We start from the raw sequence: 19724 nt of genomic DNA on the forward strand, positions 1-19724 counted from the left end.
CTTCCCAACCATAGTACAGTACTGTACAGTATATAATGCCTTTTGTCTGCACCCAAAAAAATTCCTTGGAACCTAATCCCCTGCAGTTACATTAAATCTTATGGGAAAATTGGATTCATTTAACATAGTTTCACTTAAAGTTGCATTTTTCAGGAACATAACTACAACATTAAGTGAGGAGTTACTGTAGTGGAGGGGAGCTCTAGGGAGCCTCCATACTTACTTCCCAGTTCCCTCCCTCCCCTGTTCCCTGATTTTACTTCCCATATTACAGTCTATTTGTATTTCTAGGAAAGAAGCACTAGATGAGACTTCTTCTGAGGCCATTCAGTGGAGCTTCTTTTGTAATTGGTGGGTTTCCTAGTAAGATAAGCAATACACTTAGAATTAATGTTGCCCTTCCATCCTTCTGAACACTCTAAAAGAGGCTCAACAGTACTCTCTATGTCATATGAAATGGTGACAGAACTGAGTGTCTTCAACATGCTAAAAACACTACAACTCACTGACACTCCACAATACCGTTCTTCATAGCAAAAGTCCAGTCCTTCTTCCAAAACCCTCTTAATCCAGGTAAACAGCCCAACATTAAAAACTTTGCTCCCTCCCAAGACCACCATAGTACAAAGTAACTTAATTGTCTTAAAAGACCTGAAGTGGGGTTAGGTTAGCAGGCCAGTTTTCTCAGTTTCCTCTCTATACCTGTGTCATGATACACCTGACACATTAACTGATTTGTGTAAAGCTATTTTTTTTCCTGTTAGTTAACCTAAAGAAGGTCAGGATAGTCCCCTTCCATCTTAATTGTATTTCTTCTCTCTGCTTTGCCTTCTCCACAGTTCTGCTCTGGAAGCTCTTCTAATATCAATGCTCATTTGCTCATCTGTTCATTTGTGATCTGACTCAGTTTACCAGCACAAACACACACACAATCCAGGTTCTCTATAAAACTTGGTCACCCTCCAAAAATTGTTAAAATTAACTATTTAAATTGAAAATACTTCAGGTGAAAACCAAGTATTTGATATCAGAGGGGTAGCCGTGTTAGTCTGGATCTGTAAAAGTAGCAAAGAGTCCTGTGCCACTTTATAGACTAACAGATGTATTGGAGCATGCTTGGGGGATGCTCCAATAAGTCTGTTAGTCTATAAGGTGCCACAGGACTCTTTGCCGCTTTTGTAAGTATTTGAGACTTCTATAGCTGATTTTGTTTGCTGTGTAACTTATAATTTGCCCACTAGATGGCATTGTAGGCAACCATAAAGACATAGTGTAAGTGTTAAATAAATCATATTCCACTACTGATTCTGTATTGGTACATGTAAATATTGTGCTCATCGTACTGATTTAAAAAATGAAGTCTTTCCTATTGGAAATAAGCACTGTTTTCTTCCTTCAGCTTTTAATCAGCTTTTTGGCCCTTTCACAGACATGTAAGATACACATGGATTTGTCCCATTGTTGCCAAATAATGCTTATTTGTGTAAAATTAGGGGATTAAAATGACACCATTAATATAATTTATTATTTCTGCAATTGTAGAAGTAATATGCAATTTTTTCTAAGAAATGACAAATATAAAGAAATATAATTCTATTGCAATGCTGAAAGAGAAATTAGGCTTTTTCACATTTCAACTAAAAATATAGTCTTTTTACATATATGGAAGAAATAAATCTGTAAAACTGGGGATTGCTAAGGCTAACTCAGACTGTAAGTTTGGATTTGGCAAAAAGTATGAGGAAAAAGAGTGTGTGTGTGTGTATTTAGGGTTTATAGATATAAAAAATTACTAATTCCCCCTTTCTCCCCTTCCCTCCCCAGTGTAACAAGCTAATTTGTTCATATCATTTCTATATAGTAAAAAAGGGACACCTAATGATAAAATCAAGGTGAAGTTGTCTCATTTTATTAGATTTAAGGGAATTATTTCATGACATAACAACAAGAGGCTCTGTTACTTAAATCACAGTGTTTGGGAATTAAGTACAAAAAACATGTCACAGATGATTAATAAGGAAATATAATAATGTTATCCTAGAATACATGGTCTGCTGTATTCTGACATAAATATTGGTTCAGTCCACTCCTTGTATTGGTGCATAATGCCAATAATTAGGTTTGCAAATTGGGTGAATCATTTAATACTGTTTCAAGGTAAATGAGGTGACAGTGAATGAGAACATTAAAAGAATGCTATGGTACAGAGCAAACATTGATATGCATATTTGGTAAAGAGAAGAGTGAGGGAAACAAAGAAAAAAAACTCTGCTAATGTTTATGTGCCTCCATACATGTGCATATGTTTACACATGAGTCATTAGGAAACAATGTTCCCTCTAATTTTTCCCATGCATGTGTGGAATGAATGTTATGTGCATCAATATGGAGGTGATTGTGGTGGGGTGGGGCCGAGGGGTTCGGAGTGTGGGAGGGGGCTCAGGGATGAGGCAGAGGGTTGGGGTGTGGGGGAGGGAGGGCTCTGGCTGGGGATGTGGGCTCCTGGGTGGGGCTGGGGTGAGGAGTTCAGGGTGCGGGAGGGGGCTCAGGGCTGGGGCAGAGGGTTGGGGTGCAGGTGCGGGAGGGCTCCAGCTCAGGGTGTGGGCTCTGGAGTGGGGCAGAGGGTTGGGGTGTGTGGGGGGGTGTGAAGGCTCTGTCTGGAGGTGTGGGCTCTGGGCTGGGGCCAGCGCTGAGGGGCTTGGGGTGCAGGCTGCCCTGGGGCCGCAGCGGAGACAGAGGACTCCCCCCAGCCCTCTTTCCCCACAGCAGCCCAGGGCCGAGGGAGAGGCGCCTCTCCCTGGCTGCAGCAGCTCCGGGGCTGGGGGAGAGGTGCCTCTCCTCGTCCTGAGCACCTGTGCAGCACTTGATAGGCTGCTGCACAGCTGCACAGCTTAGGGTATGTCTACACTATGAAATTAAGTCGAATTTATAGAAGTCGGTTTTTTAGAAATCGGTTTTATATATTCGAGTGTGTGTGTCCCCACAGAAAATGCTCTAAGTGCATTAAGTGCATTAACTCGGCAGAGCGCTTCCACAGTACCGAGGCAAGCGTCGACTTCTGGAGCGTTGCACTGTGGGTAGCTATCCCACAGTTCCCGCAGTCTCCGCTGCCCATTGGAATTCTGGGTTGAGATCCCAATGCCTGATGGGGCTAAAACATTGTCGCGGGTGGTTCTGGGTACATATCGTCAGCCCCCCGTTCCCTCCCTCCCCCCCCCGTGAAAGCAAGGGCAGACAATCATTTCGCGCCTTTTTTCCTGAGTTACCTGTGCAGACGCCATACCACGGCAAGCATGGAGCCCGCTCAGCTCACTTTGGCAATTAGGAGCACATTAACCACCACATGCATTATTCAGCAGTATATGCAGCACCAGAACATGGCAACGCGATACCGGGCGAGGAGGCGACGTCAGCGCGGTCCCGTGAGTGATCAGGACATGGACACAGATTTCTCTGAAAGCATGGGCCCTGACAATGCATGCATCATGGTGCTAATGGGGCAGGTTCATGCTGTGGAACGCCGATTCTGGGCTCGGGAAACAAGCACAGACTGGTGGGACCGCATAGTGTTGCAGGTCTGGGACGATTCCCAGTGGCTGCGAAACTTTCGCATGCGTAGGGGCACTTTCATGGAACTTTGTGACTTGCTTTCCCCTGCCCTGAAGCGCATGAATACCAAGATGAGAGCAGCCCTCACAGTTGAGAAGCGAGTGGCGATAGCCCTGTGGAAGCTTGCAACGCCAGACAGCTACCGGTCAGTTGGGAATCAATTTGGAGTGGGCAAATCTACTGTGGGGGCTGCTGTGATGCAAGTAGCCCACGCAATCAAAGATCTGCTGATATCAAGGGTAGTGACCCTGGGAAATGTGCAGGTCATAGTGGATGGCTTTGCTGCAATGGGATTCCCTAACTGTGGTGGGGCTATAGACGGAACCCATATCCCTATATTGGCACCGGAGCACCAAGCCGCCGAGTACATAAACCGCAAGGGGTACTTTTCGATAGTGCTGCAAGCTCTGGTGGATCACAAGGGACGTTTCACCAACATCAACGTGGGATGGCCGGGAAAGGTGCATGATGCTCGCATCTTCAGGAACTCTGGTCTGTTTCAAAAGCTGCAGGAAGGGACTTTATTCCCAGACCAGAAAATAACTGTTGGGGATGTTGAAATGCCTATATGTATCCTTGGGGACCCAGCCTACCCCTTAATGCCATGGCTCATGAAGCCATACACAGGCAGCCTGGACAGTGGTCAGGAGCTGTTCAACTACAGGCTGAGCAAGTGCAGAATGGTGGTAGAATGTGCATTTGGACGTTTAAAGGCGCGCTGGCGCAGTTTACTGACTCGCTTAGACGTCAGCGAAACCAATATTCCCACTGTTATTACTGCTTGCTGTGTGCTCCACAATATCTGTGAGAGTAAGGGGGAGACGTTTATGGCGGGGTGGGAGGTTGAGGCAAATCGCCTAGCTGCTGGTTACGCGCAGCCAGACACCAGGGCGGTTAGAAGAGCACAGGAGGGCGCGGTACGCATCAGAGAAGCTTTGAAAACCAGTTTCATGACTGGCCAGGCTACGGTGTGAAAGTTCTGTTTGTTTCTCCTTGATGAACCCCCCCCGCCCCTTGGTTCACTCTACTTCCCTGTAAGCTAACCACCCTCCCCTCCTCCCTTTAATCATTGCTTGCAGAGCCAATAAAGTCATTGCTGCTTCACAGTCATGCATTCGTTATTCATTCATCACACAAATAGGGGGATGACTACCAAGGTAGCCCAGGAGGGGTGGTGGAGGAGGGAAGGAAAATGCCACACAGCACTTTAAGCACAGCACTTTAAAAGTTTACAACTTTAAAATTTATTGAATGACAGCCTTCTTTTTTTGGGGCAATCCTCTGTGGTGGAGTGGCTGGTTGGCCGGAGGCCCCCCCACCGCGTTCTTGGGCGTCTGGGTGTGGAGGCTATGGAACTTGGGGAGGAGGGCGGTTGGTTACAGAGGGGCTGCAGTGGCAGTCTGTGCTCCAGCTGCCTTTGCTGCAGCTCAACCATACACTGGAGCATACTGGTTTGGTCCTGCAGCAGCCTCAGCATTGAATCCTGCCTCCTCTCATCACGCTGCCGCCACCTTTGAGCTTCAGCCCTGTCTTCAGCCCGCCACTTACTCTCTTCAGCCCGCCACTTACTCTCTTCAGCCCTCCACCTCTCCTCCCGGTCATTTTGTGCTTTCCTGCACTCTGACATTATTTGCCTCCACGCATTCGTCTGTGCTCTGTCAGTGTGGGAGGACAGCATGAGCTCGGAGAACATTTCATCGCGAGTGCGTTTTTTTTTTCTTTCTAAGCTTCACTAGCCTCTGGGAAGGAGAAGATCCTGTGATCATTGAAACACATGCAGCTGGTGGAGAAAAAAAAAGGGAGAGCGGTATTTAAAAAGACACATTTTATAAAACAGTCGCTACACTCTTTCAGGGTAAACCTTGCTGTTAACATTACATACATAGCACATGTGCTTTCTTTACAAGGTCGCATTTTGCCTCCTCCCACCGCGTGAACGGATTTTGGTTGAATGCCAGCAAACATACACTGCAATGCTTTGTTCTACAGTGATTCCCGAGTACGTGTTACTGGCCTGGAGTGGTAAAGTGTCCTACCATGAAGGACGAAATAAGGCTGCCCTCCCCAGAAACCTTTTGCAAAGGCAGAACCGCAAATGCCAGGGCAAAGTAATCCTTTCACATGCTTGCTTTTAAACCATGTATAGCATTTTAAAAGGTACACTCACCAGAGGTCCCTTCTCCACCTGCTGAGTCCAGGAGGCAGCCTTGGGTGGGTTCGGGGGGTACTGGCTCCAGGTCTAGGGTGAGAAACAGTTCCTGGCTGTCGGGAAAACCGGTTTCTCCGCTTGCTTGCTGTGAGCTATCTACAACCTCCTCCTCATCATCTTCTTCATCCCCAAAACCTGCTTCCGTATTGCCTCCATCTCCAGTGAAGGAGTCAAACAACACGGCTGGGGTAGTGGTGGCTGAACCCCCTAAAATGGCATGCAGCTCATCATAGAAGCGGCATGTTTGGGGCTCTGACCCAGAGCGGCTGTTCGCCTCTCTGGTTTTCTGGTAGGCTTGCCTCAGCTCCTTCAGTTTCACGTGGCACTGCTTTGGGTCCCTGTTATGGCCTCTGTCCTTCATGCCCTGGGAGATTTTCAGAAAGGTTTTGGCATTTCGAAAACTGGAACGGAGTTCTGATAGCACGGATTCCTCTCCCCAAACAGCGATCAGATCCCGTACCTCCCGTTCGGTCCATGCTGGAGCTCTTTTGCGATTCTGGGACTCCATCATGGTCACCTGTGCTGATGAGCTCTGCATGGTCACCTGCAGCTTGCCACGCTGGCCAAACAGGAAATGAGATTCAAAAGTTCGCGGTTCTTTTCCTGTCTACCTGGCCAGTGCATCTGAGTTGAGAGCGCTGTCCAGAGCGGTCATAATGGAGCACTCTGGGATAGCTCCCGGAGGCCAATACCATCGAATTGTGTCTACAGTACCCCAGATTCGAGCCGGCAACGTCGATTTAAGCGCTAATCCACTTGTCAGAGGTGGAGTAAGGAAATCGATTTTAAGAGCCCTTTAAGTCGAAATAAAGGGCTTCATTGTGTGGACGGGTGCAGGTTTAAATCGATTTAACGCTGCTAAATTCGACCTAAAGTCCTAGTGTAGACTGGCCTGGAGTGGTAAAGTGTCCTAAAGCTAGTCTTTTTCTTCCCTAATCTTCCTCCTGTATTTTTTCATCCCCTTTATTAATATAACAAATTAAGGAGCTAAAGCTTAGTTCAGAATGTGTTTGCGACAGTTTGGATGGAAACTTATCTTGAGGCTATGAGTGCAAATTTCAATATTGCTGGTTTAGGAAGGATTCAAAGTGATTGCTATGTGCTTGAATTGTATGGCACAACATGCTAGCTACAGCTGGTTTGAATTTTATTTTATTCTAGTTTATAGTATAAGTTTTCCTAAAAACAATTCCAAAGTTCCTTCTGTGATCTCTAAAGCTTCTGCATATGAAATATTTTACAGCTCTTTTTGCAACCTGCTGTTATAAACTGAACTTTATTGGCATAATTTGCATTTACACTTAAAACAACTTTACACTGCTCTAGGCAAGAGGGTTCTAAAGTGGAAGTAAATATAATTACTCTTACTTTAAAGCCCCTTCACACTGTCCGAGCACTGGAAAGTGGCCTTGGTGTAAAGGAGAATTAGGCTCAAATATACACATGCATATGCGCGAGTGCACACAAACATACACATATTTGCTTCTCATACAGTATCTGATTTATACTAAATCCAAACAGCAAAAAGGTCTGTTATGCATTTATACCAAATGTACAGTGAGCATACTTGTATAGCAGGTTTCTAAACGTATTTATTCATAAATAGTTTGGATTCAGTTCACTGCTGTGCTTGAGTTCATGCTATTCATTACACACAATTATTCAGACTACGAGAGGTAGTTGTGAAAATATCATGCATTCATGCCGGAAGTATGTGATTTGGGATTCATTTTTCACTAGTCATAATTCACCATTCTTCATTTACCACTGGCTGTTTCTCTTACAAAGTTTCAGTCAGGAAAGAGAAAGTAATATGTGACCAATCAAATACCATAAACTGCAAATAAAGTTAGCAAATGACATTCTGTCAACCACCATAGTCTGAAAGTTATTCATCAATACTGTTAAGTAATTAGGGCTGGTCCAAGAATTTTTCTCAAAGTTTGGGTTTAAAAAAGAAAAAAAACTTTACAGACAAATTAAAAAGAGTAGTGAGAAAATTTCATTCGTTTGGAACTTGAAAAAAATTGAAATAAAACTTAAAAAATTTGTTTCATATATAAAAGTTTCATTTGTTTCATCTTTCTCAAACTCTATTTTCAGTTCTAATTTTTGGGGAATATTATTAATTTAATAATTTTCCTTTCTTTCCCTTTTTCCAGTGGAAAAGAGGGGGGGAAGAAGGAAGAAGTGAAAGGGATGAAACAAAACCCACAACCCCTTCCCTTTAGAAAATTAAAAACTGAAACAAAATGAAACTTTCACTGAAAAAAAAAAAATCCATGAAAAATGTTGAGTTTAATTTAAAAAAATCTTTTAATATTTTTCTTCACAATTAATTTATAGTTTTCAACCAACCCTATTGCAGTATTTATCAATAGCTAATATATCAGTAGAAATCAGGAATGGTTCACACTCCAAAAGAAATGACTAAAGTTTGTCAAGTTTTTAGTTCCGTTAAGACCACTCTATTAGCTCTGTTCGCTTGTTTTCTTGAATATATCTCTTGATTACACCAGACAATTTTAACCACATTGTTGGTCAATTTCAGAAAAAATACCATCTCATATGGTCCCGAATGTTGTTAATTGACAGCCAGCCACACTAATCCATATCTTTCTGGCATCTTTGGTTCAGCTGCGACCAATTTTCTACAGTCAAACTCTTAAACTTTCAAAAGATCTCTTCTGACTTGGAAATGCAAAACTCTACCATTTTTTTCAAAATGATAATCCCTTCAAAGGAGATACCAGTTGAAATACATAAATAACAAGGAAAGCAGTTGAAATAAACCCTGCATCTGATATTCTGTCACCTACATAAAGCAGAGCTAATGAAGCAGAGGGAGATGAACAGCATCTACTAACGGAAGACTGAATTAAGGATGCAAGTTATAGGCCTTTTCTTCACAAATATTCTTGTAATTAATTTTTGAGAAAGTTTTTAGTCGATATATGTAATAGCAGCCAATGGAATACCAGTTTTATCTTTGTTCTGTGAAAGCTGATTTGCTTCAATAACAGCAAAGAAAGTGTGCAACACCTGGTCTGTGGAAACCTCGACCAGGTTAAAAGCTCCGTGTTTGTGGTTTTACTGAAAACAAGTGGAATGCTTAGTCTGTTCATTTGCATATCAGTACCCAGAGTGCTTTTACTGCTCACTGCTCTAAGTGATCTGACTATTAATATAAAATTACACCATCACCAATAAAAGTCCCTTCCAACAGGAAATGTGTAAATAAATAGACGGGTTTATAAATGCTTTGGAGGGGCAGGGAAGTAGCAAAATATTCAGAATTGAAGGCCCTTCACTGGGAACCTGACAATAGGGTGACGCAGGTGTCCAGTTTTCGACTGGAACACCCAGTCAAAAAGGGACCCTTGCAGCTTCGGTCAGCACCGCCGACCGGGCCATTAAAAGTCCGGTTGGTGGTGCTGTGGGTCTAAGGCAGGCTAGTCCCTACCTGTCCTGGCTCCACGCTGCACCCCAGAAGCAGGCAGCAGGTCTGGCTCCTAGGTGGGGGACCCACAGGGCTCTGTGCGCTGCCCTTGCCCCGAACACCAGCTCCTCACTCCCATTGGCCGGGAACTGTGGCCAATGGGAGCTGCACGGCCGGTGCATGCGGGTGAGAGCAGTGTGCAGAGCCTCCTGGCCCACCCTCATCCCCATCTAGGACCAGACCTGCTGGCTGCTTCTGGGGCGCAGTGCGGAGTCTGGACAGGCAGGGAGCCTGCCTTAGGCCCTCTGCACCGCTGACTGGGAGCCACCCAAGGTAAGCCTGCGCCCCAACCCCACCCCAGCCTAGAGCCCCCTCCTCCACCCCAAACCACTCATCCCCAGCCCCACATCCCAGATGGAGCCCTCACCCCTCTGCATCCCAACCCCCTGCCTCAACTTGCAGCCCCCTCCTGCACCCTGAACCCCTCATCCCCAGCTCCACCCAAGAGCTCACACCCCAAGGATGGAGCCCGCACTCCAACCTCATGCCCCAGCCGAGAGCCCCCTCCCATACCCTGAACCGCTCTGCCCCACCCCCCAGCTTAGAGCTCCTTCCTGCACCCCAAACCTCTCATCCCCAGCCCCACTCCAGAGCCCGCACCCCCGGTCGGAACCCTCAACCCTTCCCACATCCCAACCCCCTGCCCCACCCCGGAGCTCCCTCCCACAACATGAACCCTTTATTTCTGGCTCCACCCCGGAGCCCACATCCCCAGTTAGAGCCCCTTAAATACAGTAAATATATTGTTGTTAGCATTATTATTTAAATGTATTGTGATAGCTCCTAGGGGCCCCAGTCGCAGATCCTGGCCCCATTCTGCTAGGCACTGTACAAACACATTTGTTCTGTATATCTATCACCTGATACAGTATCTGTTCTCATTTAATAGCCATTCCTTTACCATGTGCTAATTAGTAGAAGTCATCATCATTCTGAAGCCAATCTCTGTATAAAGTTGTGGTGCATAGGAGATGGGAATAATTATTATTAATAGGTCTGGCTTCAGAGTAAAAATGTAAAATATATTTACTACTTTTCCATAATGGGTAAATCTCAGTATGGCTTTTCTCCATGCAGGCCACAAACTGGAAGAGGCCACTCAGAGGTAGTAGTATGCACGCTGTAGATTTTTTTCCCTCTGTTGTGAAAAGGACAGTTTATCAGAGCGATTTAGACCCCAATTCAGCAGAGCACTTAAGCATGTGCCTAACATTAAGGAGACTAATAGTGCCATTAACATACTCATGTGCTTAAAGTTAGATCAGAATTCTTTGTGTGTGAGTAACTGCTGATATCAAGTGGATTCTTCTCTTCCCCCAGTATTTGTGGCAGCTGAAGGAAGTTATTGTATCAGTCATAGAGTTCTTGTTTTTCATTGTAATTATATTAAATTGTTTAGTGTTAGACTAACAAAAAGTCATACTAATACAAAGCATTAATAATACACACATGCTTGGGAATTTGCATTGCAACATTTTACTGGAAAGTTCCATTTCTGCTGGAATTTATGCTATAATTTCTCATCCACATGATTTCTGAGAGGTCTCTCTGCTCCCCCTTTTCACTTCTCACTCTCCTCTGGCAAACATTATAGCAGTTAAAAGGTTTTATCTGAGGTCTTTTATTTTTAATAGAAGCCACAGACTGCTGATGTGTGGTATTGATGGTTTCAGTTGCTGGTTATCCATGGTGGCTTCTGAAGGTTCTTGTAAACCATGGAGAGTTTTAAAAGGGCATTAAGGAACTCCCTGCTCTGTACTTTTCTTATAAGGACAAGGAAAGGGCACTGTTGATGGTCCCTCCCCTAGCACACAGAACCCACAGCAGCCATCTTTACTTTTACTTGCGTTCTGAAGCTGAGCTCAATTCTGAAAGGAGCACCCAGCCAAAAGTAAGGGTTCTGAAATGGGAAGAAGTAGGTTTCCACCCTTCTTCTTGCTTATTAATAGTTGCCTGTTTGCAGGTTTTGTGCCACAGATTTTATTATGGTTTGCACTAGATAAGCCCAAAGTTTGAACTACGTACAGTGAGTGTCTGTTCTCTTCTGAGGTGGTGGGAACCTCATCTACTTACAAGTTTGGGCTTTGTAAATTTGTATCATTATTATTATTTTATTATTTTATTGTATTTTTTATTTTATTACTGCAGTTATTTTGAGAAAATGAATTAGCAACATAAGAACCAACAAAGAAAATTGTAAAATACCTGAAAAACAGCTAACTGTAAATACAAATGCAAAAAAGTCATACCATACATGTTACAGTGTATTCTAAATAAATAAACCCAAGAACATGTAACTAATTAGCAATTCCTATGAAGAGAGTAGTCAAGGGGTTGCCTTATAAGGGATTTTATTACTCAGTGAAGGAGAATACATGATAATGCTCTGACTCTCCTGAATCAGAGGAAAAGGTCTGCCAAATCAGCTCTGCTCTGGGCAAGCAAGCAAGATTGCTGTTTGCTTTCAAAAGGATCAGGATAGTTTCCAAAAGTCTGTTTTTTATAACCATGCCATATAAATATATAGTGTGGCTTTATAAAGGCTTGGAATTTATCAGTATATCTTCATGTGTTATTGAAAAAGGCTAGTTGGATTTAATTTACAGAGTTTTTTGTTGTTTTGTTACTATTAGTATTAAATACAGACAATACGCAACACTAATATGGCTAACAAAAGTAATTTCCATTTATGCTTTATGATAAAAATAAAATAAGTTGCATTAGAGGAACCTTCCCCCATCCAAATAACCTTCCCGTTACATGCCGAAGGCCACATTTTATTAATGACCGTTACTGTCTTTCTCTAGTTATGATTGTACCTTTGCCACCTATGGGTTCAAAAAGAACTGATCCAGATGGGGTCCCCTGGATGTTTTTCCTTTCATTCTGAGGAATTACCATTTCTACACCCTAGTTCAGTAAACAATGACCACTGACTAGTAGACAAACCAAAGAGCTCTTCTGAGGCCAGCATCACTGATGGTGCTTCAAGAATTGTTCCACAAGAAGCCTTCTATTAAAATTAAAAAAAAAAAAACAACAGGTTTTCAGGGGAGTGAGCTTCCTATCTGTTCCCATCCCCCACCCCACAATTCGGAAACAGTAAACAGGAAAAATGTCTCCTCTTTTCTGTTTTGGCCCCAGCATATCAATTCCACAGCATGCCTTCAGTGTGATGGGCTTTTGAGCATAGTAACCAACAGCCTGCTTCTGCAAGTTGACTACTAAGCCTATTGTGAATGTGGTTAATAGCCGTAAAAGACAGAAGTGAGTATTAATTAAGTAGTTTTATAATGTTGGTTTATTCAGTGGGTTATCTCCCCCTTCCTCAAATTTTCTCAGCTGGATTTTATTGTTGAAACTTTGTATTATAAACTATTATAAAACAAGCAAAACTTGAATTACAGGACTCTTTCCATCTTGGGTTTCCTTGACCCTTACGGTCATAATTTATGATGCTTCCATAATATGTCAATGCAATTAAAACTCGGTAATAAGTGATGCTGAAATACTTATATTGTGCCTTTTATTCAAAAGGATCCCAGTGTACATTACAAATTAAATGAGTAATTTTCCCCATCAGTGAAATGCAACTAACTGTGGGATAAAATGCAGCAGCTACTTACTAATGTATATCAACGCTACATAACACTTGAGGAGAGGAAACGAAGAATAATGGGTCAGAATTCAGTGGCATTAGGCCAGCAGCTAATTCAGCCAAATATTTCTAGGTGATACTGTAAGGAAAATCAAGGCATACAGATTATTACAAGGGCTGTGAAAAACTTTTGCATCAAACCCCCAAAACTATGTGAAATTTGCCTTTGAATTTCAAAACTGAAGTGAACCTTGGAGAGGGTTTGGGCAGTCTCCAGATCCTTCCTCTCTTTTACAGTCCTCCTGTTACCTGTGTCTTCTGAGGGCAGATGGTGGTCTGCAAATTATCCTCTCCATAGTATTCTGGGAAAATGAACTGGTATGATTCCTCATTTTGGGGGTTGGTTTTGAGGGATGGAATAGGAACAGGTGCTGTTTGGCCTGTTCCTTCAGTGTGGGCAAAAAATAGGTCTTTCATGAGACACCTCCTTGGAAGAGTGAACTGTCTCTCACCCAATCTGGTAACTTGGGCAACTTTGCCCAAGAATTTGGGAAATGCTCCTCCAGTTCCACTGATAACTGTGTCAATAACATCTGCATTCACATGGTAGCTGGAAGAACTGAGAAGCTTGAACAGGCAGGAAATGGTAATAGCATGGCCATTTCTTACAACATCGATTTTTACTTATTCTTCTGGTTTGATGGCACGTCTCACAAAAGTGTCAGTTCATGGAATCATGGGCTTATGTAAGACACTCAGCTCGTATTTAAAAAAGAAAGAACATTTCCAGCTGTCATACTTGTGGAAAAAAGCTTTGAAAACATGAAGTCCTAAAGGCTCAAAACCAAGAAGGCAAATAAAAACAACCCCAAATGTATTACTTTGCCTTAAAAATCACGAGATTTTTTTTAAAAATCTCAGGAGTGTATGTGTCTGACTCATGATTTTTGAAGACTGAGGGCTTACAATAGTGAAACAACTAAATGACGGAGTGAAGCAGGATAGCGAATCACTGTGATTTCATGGCAGCGTTTACCAGGTTTACATTGAGATTAATTTGCAGGCAAAACTAGACCCCAGAGCCCACCCTCAGTAGCCAAGCCATGTTCATGTCATGCCTTCCACCCCACACACCACTGTGCAGGAAGAGGTGCAAGCACTGGGGATTCCTCTTTCAAATAGCAGCACCACACTGGTTCTCATTCAAAGGGGCCTTCTGCAGCCATGGAAGAGGTGACCAGATTTGCTCCTTGGGATCATCAAGCTAGGACCTGCAAAACAGAAGCTGCAAGCGGCAGCACACACCAAACACCAGCAGGTTTTGCACAGTTTTAATAATTACGCAAGTTGGAAGTTGGGCCCAATGCTCATTACTTTGTATGTAATCTGAGAGAGAGTATTCTAAAAAACACTCATACACTATTTGTTGTTTACTTTATGCTTCCATAACAGCACATAAGTTGGGCCTGATCCTCAGCTGTATAAATTGGCATAGCTCCAGCGGAGGTATGCTGGTTTACATCATACAAGGTTCTGGCTCCCAAATGAGCAAACAAAGAATGGGTTTGGGGGAATAACCACTGTTTGTATGGGATGTGTTCAAAACCAAACCTTTGTTCTCTTGTGGTACCTTTGTTGCATTAAAAGACTACAAGAAAGTAAAATCTTTTGTACCCAACTGAAGAGGACAAAATGATCTTGCAAACACTTGTTAGGTGTAGTGCTTACTCCCCTGAGTAGTCACTGTCTCATGGTTTGTACAGTATATATATATATATTGTACATGCATGCATATGCAGAAATTATGTGTTACATTTAAACCTACTGTTGCTAGGCCACAGACAAGAGGTTATTCCAAATCTGATCTTAAACAATCCTTTGTTCCAAGTGTTAACTGAGGCTGGAAGGTTTGCGGAATCAAAATCATCCATTCTGGATCTGGCTAACCTTGGCATAGCTACACTCGCTGCCTCTGTTGGCCAAGTTTCAGGAGCATGGTTGACAATGCTCAGGAAGTAGCCACATTTTGCTTACACTGTCCAAAAATGGCCTGCAAACAAGGATATACATGATGGACAGCTAGAGATGTACTCCTGCCAGAGAAGAGCCATCTTCAGCCATGGAACAGAAAGAAAGATTGGAGGGGGAATGCCAGCACAAGTGTAATTGGTTTGGTGAAAATCCAGCCCATCTTTTTAACTTTGACTGTAATACTTACAATCATGAATTAGCAGTCTTTTCGGGGGAAGATTGCAGCCATATCTGGAACTAGGTGTGGCAAGCAGAGTTCAAAAACTCCTCACTTCGATAGTCCTTTAGTATAAGAATCCTGCTGAAAACAGCTCGCACATTATCAAATTTGTCAACTCTTTTTTTATTTTTGTTTTAATTTTTAACCTCCAAATAGGAACTTAGCACAAAGTGTGTTTTGTATTATTTTAGTTTTTATGTCAGATAGGCCACATAATTATGTGATCCTGTGCAGGATACAAAGGCAAATAAAGAGCTTTATTCTTAACAGATGACCAAATAAATGAATTAATTAAAAAGAGAAAGTACTCCCACATGTATGATGGTCACAAATGGTCAGTGTTTTCTGTAATACTTTGAGTAGTTCCCCCCACCCCTTTTCTTTTCTGTGTATTTGTTTGAAAATCAAATTATTCGTTACAAATTATTATACAGCAATTAACATGAGGTTTACAGGATGGAGCAATAATGTTTTCCGTCTGTGTTCTTACAATAGAGAGTAGGTTTATTTTTAAAGGAAAACTAGAGTACAAGCAGTATTAGAAGAACTCTCTGGGGAAAAAATTATCTGAAATTGTATTTGCCTGTTGGTTGTGATGTATGAGTGTAGGTTACCCACTCTTAGGTTTTCATTATTCATTTATTAATTATATTTAATAAAACCAATTAATAAATTACAATTACAATTAATAAAACCACCCGTACCCAGTGTTCTAGATGTGTTTATAATTGATATTTTATAAAATAATACAATAACCACTAGTTAACCCATTATAAACACTAATACTCTTCCACGCCCCAAACACACCTGCGACTTGACCTTGCAGACAGATAGGTACATGCTTAACATTACACCCATGGGTAAGCCAAGTACATGCTTAGGTAGTTGCTGGATTGGGGCCTGAAATCTTTCCCACTCAGCCCATACTCTCCCATTCCTCCCTCCCCTTAAAAAAGTCATGTGAAAAAAGACTTTGCAGCGTGCCCTAAAAGTCAACAGACTTAGACTCTGTTGGATCAAAGGGTGAATTGTTTTAGAAGCATTGTGAACTTGAGCATCCCAGGTGATCTCAACTCTTTAGGTGAAACCATGGAGAGCAACTGTTTCTGAGACCTTCCTTAAGTCCAAACCATGACCTTGAATTTCACCTAGGATCAAATTGAAAACAAGTGTAACTTGTATAATATGCTCTTTGAGATGCACTACCATAGGCACTGATTCTGTGGGTGCTCCGGTACTGGGGCACCCATGGAAAAAAATTAGCAAGTGCTTAGCATCCACTGGCAGCCAGCTTCCCCTCTCCCCCACCCCTCCCAGTGCCTCCTGCCCATCGGCAGCCCCGCCAATCTGCTCCTCCTCCTCCCTACCAGTGCCTCCCGCCCACTGCGATCAGCTGTTCCATGGTGTGCAGGAGGCACTGGGAGGGATGGGGGAGGAGCAGGAATGGGGCAGGCTCAGGAGAGGGGGTGGAACTGGACAGTAAGAGGTGGAGCGGGGGGAGGAAGAGACAGGGCGAGGGTGGGGCCTTGGGGGAAGGGATAGAGTGTGGGCAGAGCAAGAGTGGGGGTGCAGGCTTGTGGGAGGGGGTGGAATGGGAGTGGGGTCTGGGGCTGAGCAGGGGTTGAGCACTCCTGGGCAAAGGAAAAAGCCAGCACCTGTGTGCACTAGTAAGCAAACAGGCAGTTGCATTTATCATCATCTAAAGTTTCCAAGTGAACTTGAGGTTTATCCCCATGAAGAGGTCACTGCAAGAGTCCAGTCTAGAAGTGATTAATATAATTAGGGCCCCACCAAATTCCATGGAAAATGGCCTTGAAAAACTCATCATGAACCATGAAATCTGGTCTCCCCTGTGAAATCTGGCTATTGTAGGGGGGGTCGCATATTGCGACCCGAACTTCTGCATTGCCTTCAGCTGGATGGCTGGAGAGTGCCAGCAGCAGGGCAAAAGTCAGGGCGGCATGGTATAGGGGGGTTGTAATTTTTGGGGGGTAGGGCTGGCCTTATGTGTGGGCAACGTGGGCAACTGCCCAGGGAGCCATGGCTGGTGGGGGTGCCATTCACCTCCGAACTCCCCTGGACATATACAGAGAGCGAACCCACGGCCTCTTTAACCCTGAGTGCTGGTCCCAGAGCCGGGATGGGGGGAGCTGCAGGCACCCCAGCCGGGGGCTCCTACCGTGTGTAGGGCTCCAGCCGCTAGCCCTGGCTGGGCAGGGGAGGGATGTGACTTCCTCTTCCCCAGGACAGGCTGCTCCAGGGGCCAGGTCAGAGCCACCTCCAGGAACCTCTCCTGGCTGCAGGAAGCTTCGCATCTACTAGCCGAGAGCCCCGCTCTGAAGGCAGGACCGCCTCCAGTAGCAGTGCAGAAATCAGAGAGGCATGGTACGGTGTTGCCACCCTGACTTCTGCACTGCGCTGCTGCTGGCAGTGGTGCTACCTTCAGAGCGGGGCGCCCGGCCAGCAGCTGCCGCTCTATGGCTGCCCCGCCCCGAAGGCAGTACTGCGGCCAGCAGCAGCGCAGAAGTAAGGGTGGCAATACCCCACCCCCACAATAGTCTTTCAGACCTCCCCACAAACTCCTTTGGGGTTGGGACCCCCACAGTTATAACACCATGAAATTTCTGATTTAAATATCTGAATCTGTGAAATTTCAAATTTTTTAAATCCTCTGACCGTGAAATTTATCAAAATGGACGGTGAATTTGGTAGGGCTCTAATTATAACTATAAAACAATCCACATGTAAAGGAAAAGGGAATATCCACTTTGCCAAGAGCAGATAGGGAAGGGAAAAAAAGCCAGTCTTACTCATTGTTACTATGGGGACTTCCAGAAATAACTTAGGATTCAGTGAGAACTCACAAAATTGCAAACTTGAAGTACCAAAATGTGGACAAATTCCATCAGACGAGGAGCAGATGTTACCTCTGCCATTTCCTTTAGTGGTTTCCTCTAACCTACAAGTATTGCCTTGGTTTTAACTGAGCTGAGCAACAGCTAGCTAGTTTTCATCCAGGCTCAAAGCACTGAGAAAACCTGTCAACTGCTCCATCCGGATCCAGTGAAATGCAGACATGTGAATGTGACCCGCATACTGAAATTTAAACACTCTCTCTCTATTTCTAACTGTTCTACAGGATGTGCTCATGCTAGCCTGTCCAATGTTAGCTTATATATATATTTAAAATTCTGGATAGGAACTATGGTTGCTCTTTACTGCACCTTACAGTTATTGTGCAGTGAATGAATCAGGGCTCGTTGTGATTGCTACTAACTTTGCTTTCCAGGATTTTTCCATGCAGTTAGTTGAGCACTCTCTGAATAACCCTCTCAGGCAAGGGCTTTGTGGACTGTACATCACTGGCAATAGCAAGTGACTTCAAAAGGTCATCAGAGTGCTTTTTGTTCAGCAAAGAGATCGCTCTCTCTTCAGTCATCCCTACTGAAGCTAGGGAAGTCAGAGCCAGTCTTTCTCCATTGTCCACATATTCAGAAGGGAAACAGGGCTCAGCAAATTAAGCACTACCAGGCAGAGTGAGGACCTGATTGATGATCTCTGCCTTATGCCCATACAAGTGTCAGTCAGTTTGCGTTCTGCTGTCTTCTAACTAGGTACATTCAGGATATAAGCCCAATACTGATGATGATTGATTTTTTTGGTAAATCACCTTCCATTTCTCTTAAAAGTCCTAGATACCAGAAAACAAAAACACACATCTCCTCTCACACCTCTTTTATACCAGTTTCAGAGTAGCAGCCGTGTTAGTCTGTATTCGCAAAAAGAACAGGAGTACTTGTGGCACCTTAGAGACTAACCAATTTATCTGAGCATAAGCTTTCGTGAGCTACAGCTCACTTCATGCTCAAATAAATTGGTTAGTCTCTAAGGTGCCACAAGCCCTCCTTTTCTTTTTGCGAATACAGACTAACACGGCTGTTACTCTGAAACCTGTCAGTTGATTTCAGTGGCATTATTCTTGATATGCATCAGTAAGACAGGAAAATCAGGTGTAAATTAAAACACCTATCATCTTTCTTTTTTTCTTCTTCTTTATTTGTATATGGAATTATCTGCTTGTTTCTAGCTCACTGTTTTTCTGATAAATTAGTGAATTTTTTGTAGGCAATTTTTTATAGTGTAGTATCTGAAACTCATTTTACAAACTTAAGGCGAAATTTACCCTCAGTTATGCCTGTGCAAGCTCATTGACTCCAGTGGTGTAATTGAAGGCAGAATGTGTCCCTCAGAGTTCTAAGCATGGCATCAATATTTCATACCTTTATAGTGTGTGACTGTAAAATACAAAGCTGCAAATTTTTCAGTAACTGAAAAGCCTATAAGAACAAAAAAAGGTGACTATATATATACATGGCACCTTTCACACTCAAGGAATTTATAATTGTATGTTATAATGAATGGTATATACTTTTTATTAATGAGATGTTGCTTCTTTATTGTATGTGTCCTATAGGAAATTTCACTATTTGTAGTAATGTAGACTAGCATATGTAGGGTTAATAAGTTAGATGAATTTTGGAAAAAGATGTATTTTAAG

General features: G+C 43.4%; 2 protein-coding genes across 2 annotated transcripts in view; one reads left to right on the plus strand and one right to left on the minus strand.

Moving 5' to 3' along the window:
- Positions 1-19724, plus strand: part of LOC142072183 (guanine nucleotide-binding protein G(q) subunit alpha) — a 243977-nt gene that overhangs the window by 209378 nt on the left and 14875 nt on the right. The window lies entirely within an intron of this gene.
- LOC142072184 (uncharacterized) lies at positions 4878-6644 on the minus strand. The gene is made up of 2 exons (XM_075128706.1): positions 5777-6644; positions 4878-5389 (listed from the first exon to the last, which is right to left on the minus strand). The coding sequence occupies exons 1-2, from the start codon at positions 6354-6356 to the stop codon at positions 5304-5306; spliced, it is 666 nt and encodes a 221-aa protein (XP_074984807.1). The 5' UTR covers positions 6357-6644; the 3' UTR covers positions 4878-5303.

The sequence above is a fragment of the Caretta caretta genome, chromosome 5, assembly GCF_965140235.1.
Source record: "Caretta caretta isolate rCarCar2 chromosome 5, rCarCar1.hap1, whole genome shotgun sequence".
Taxonomy (NCBI): domain Eukaryota; kingdom Metazoa; phylum Chordata; order Testudines; family Cheloniidae; genus Caretta; species Caretta caretta.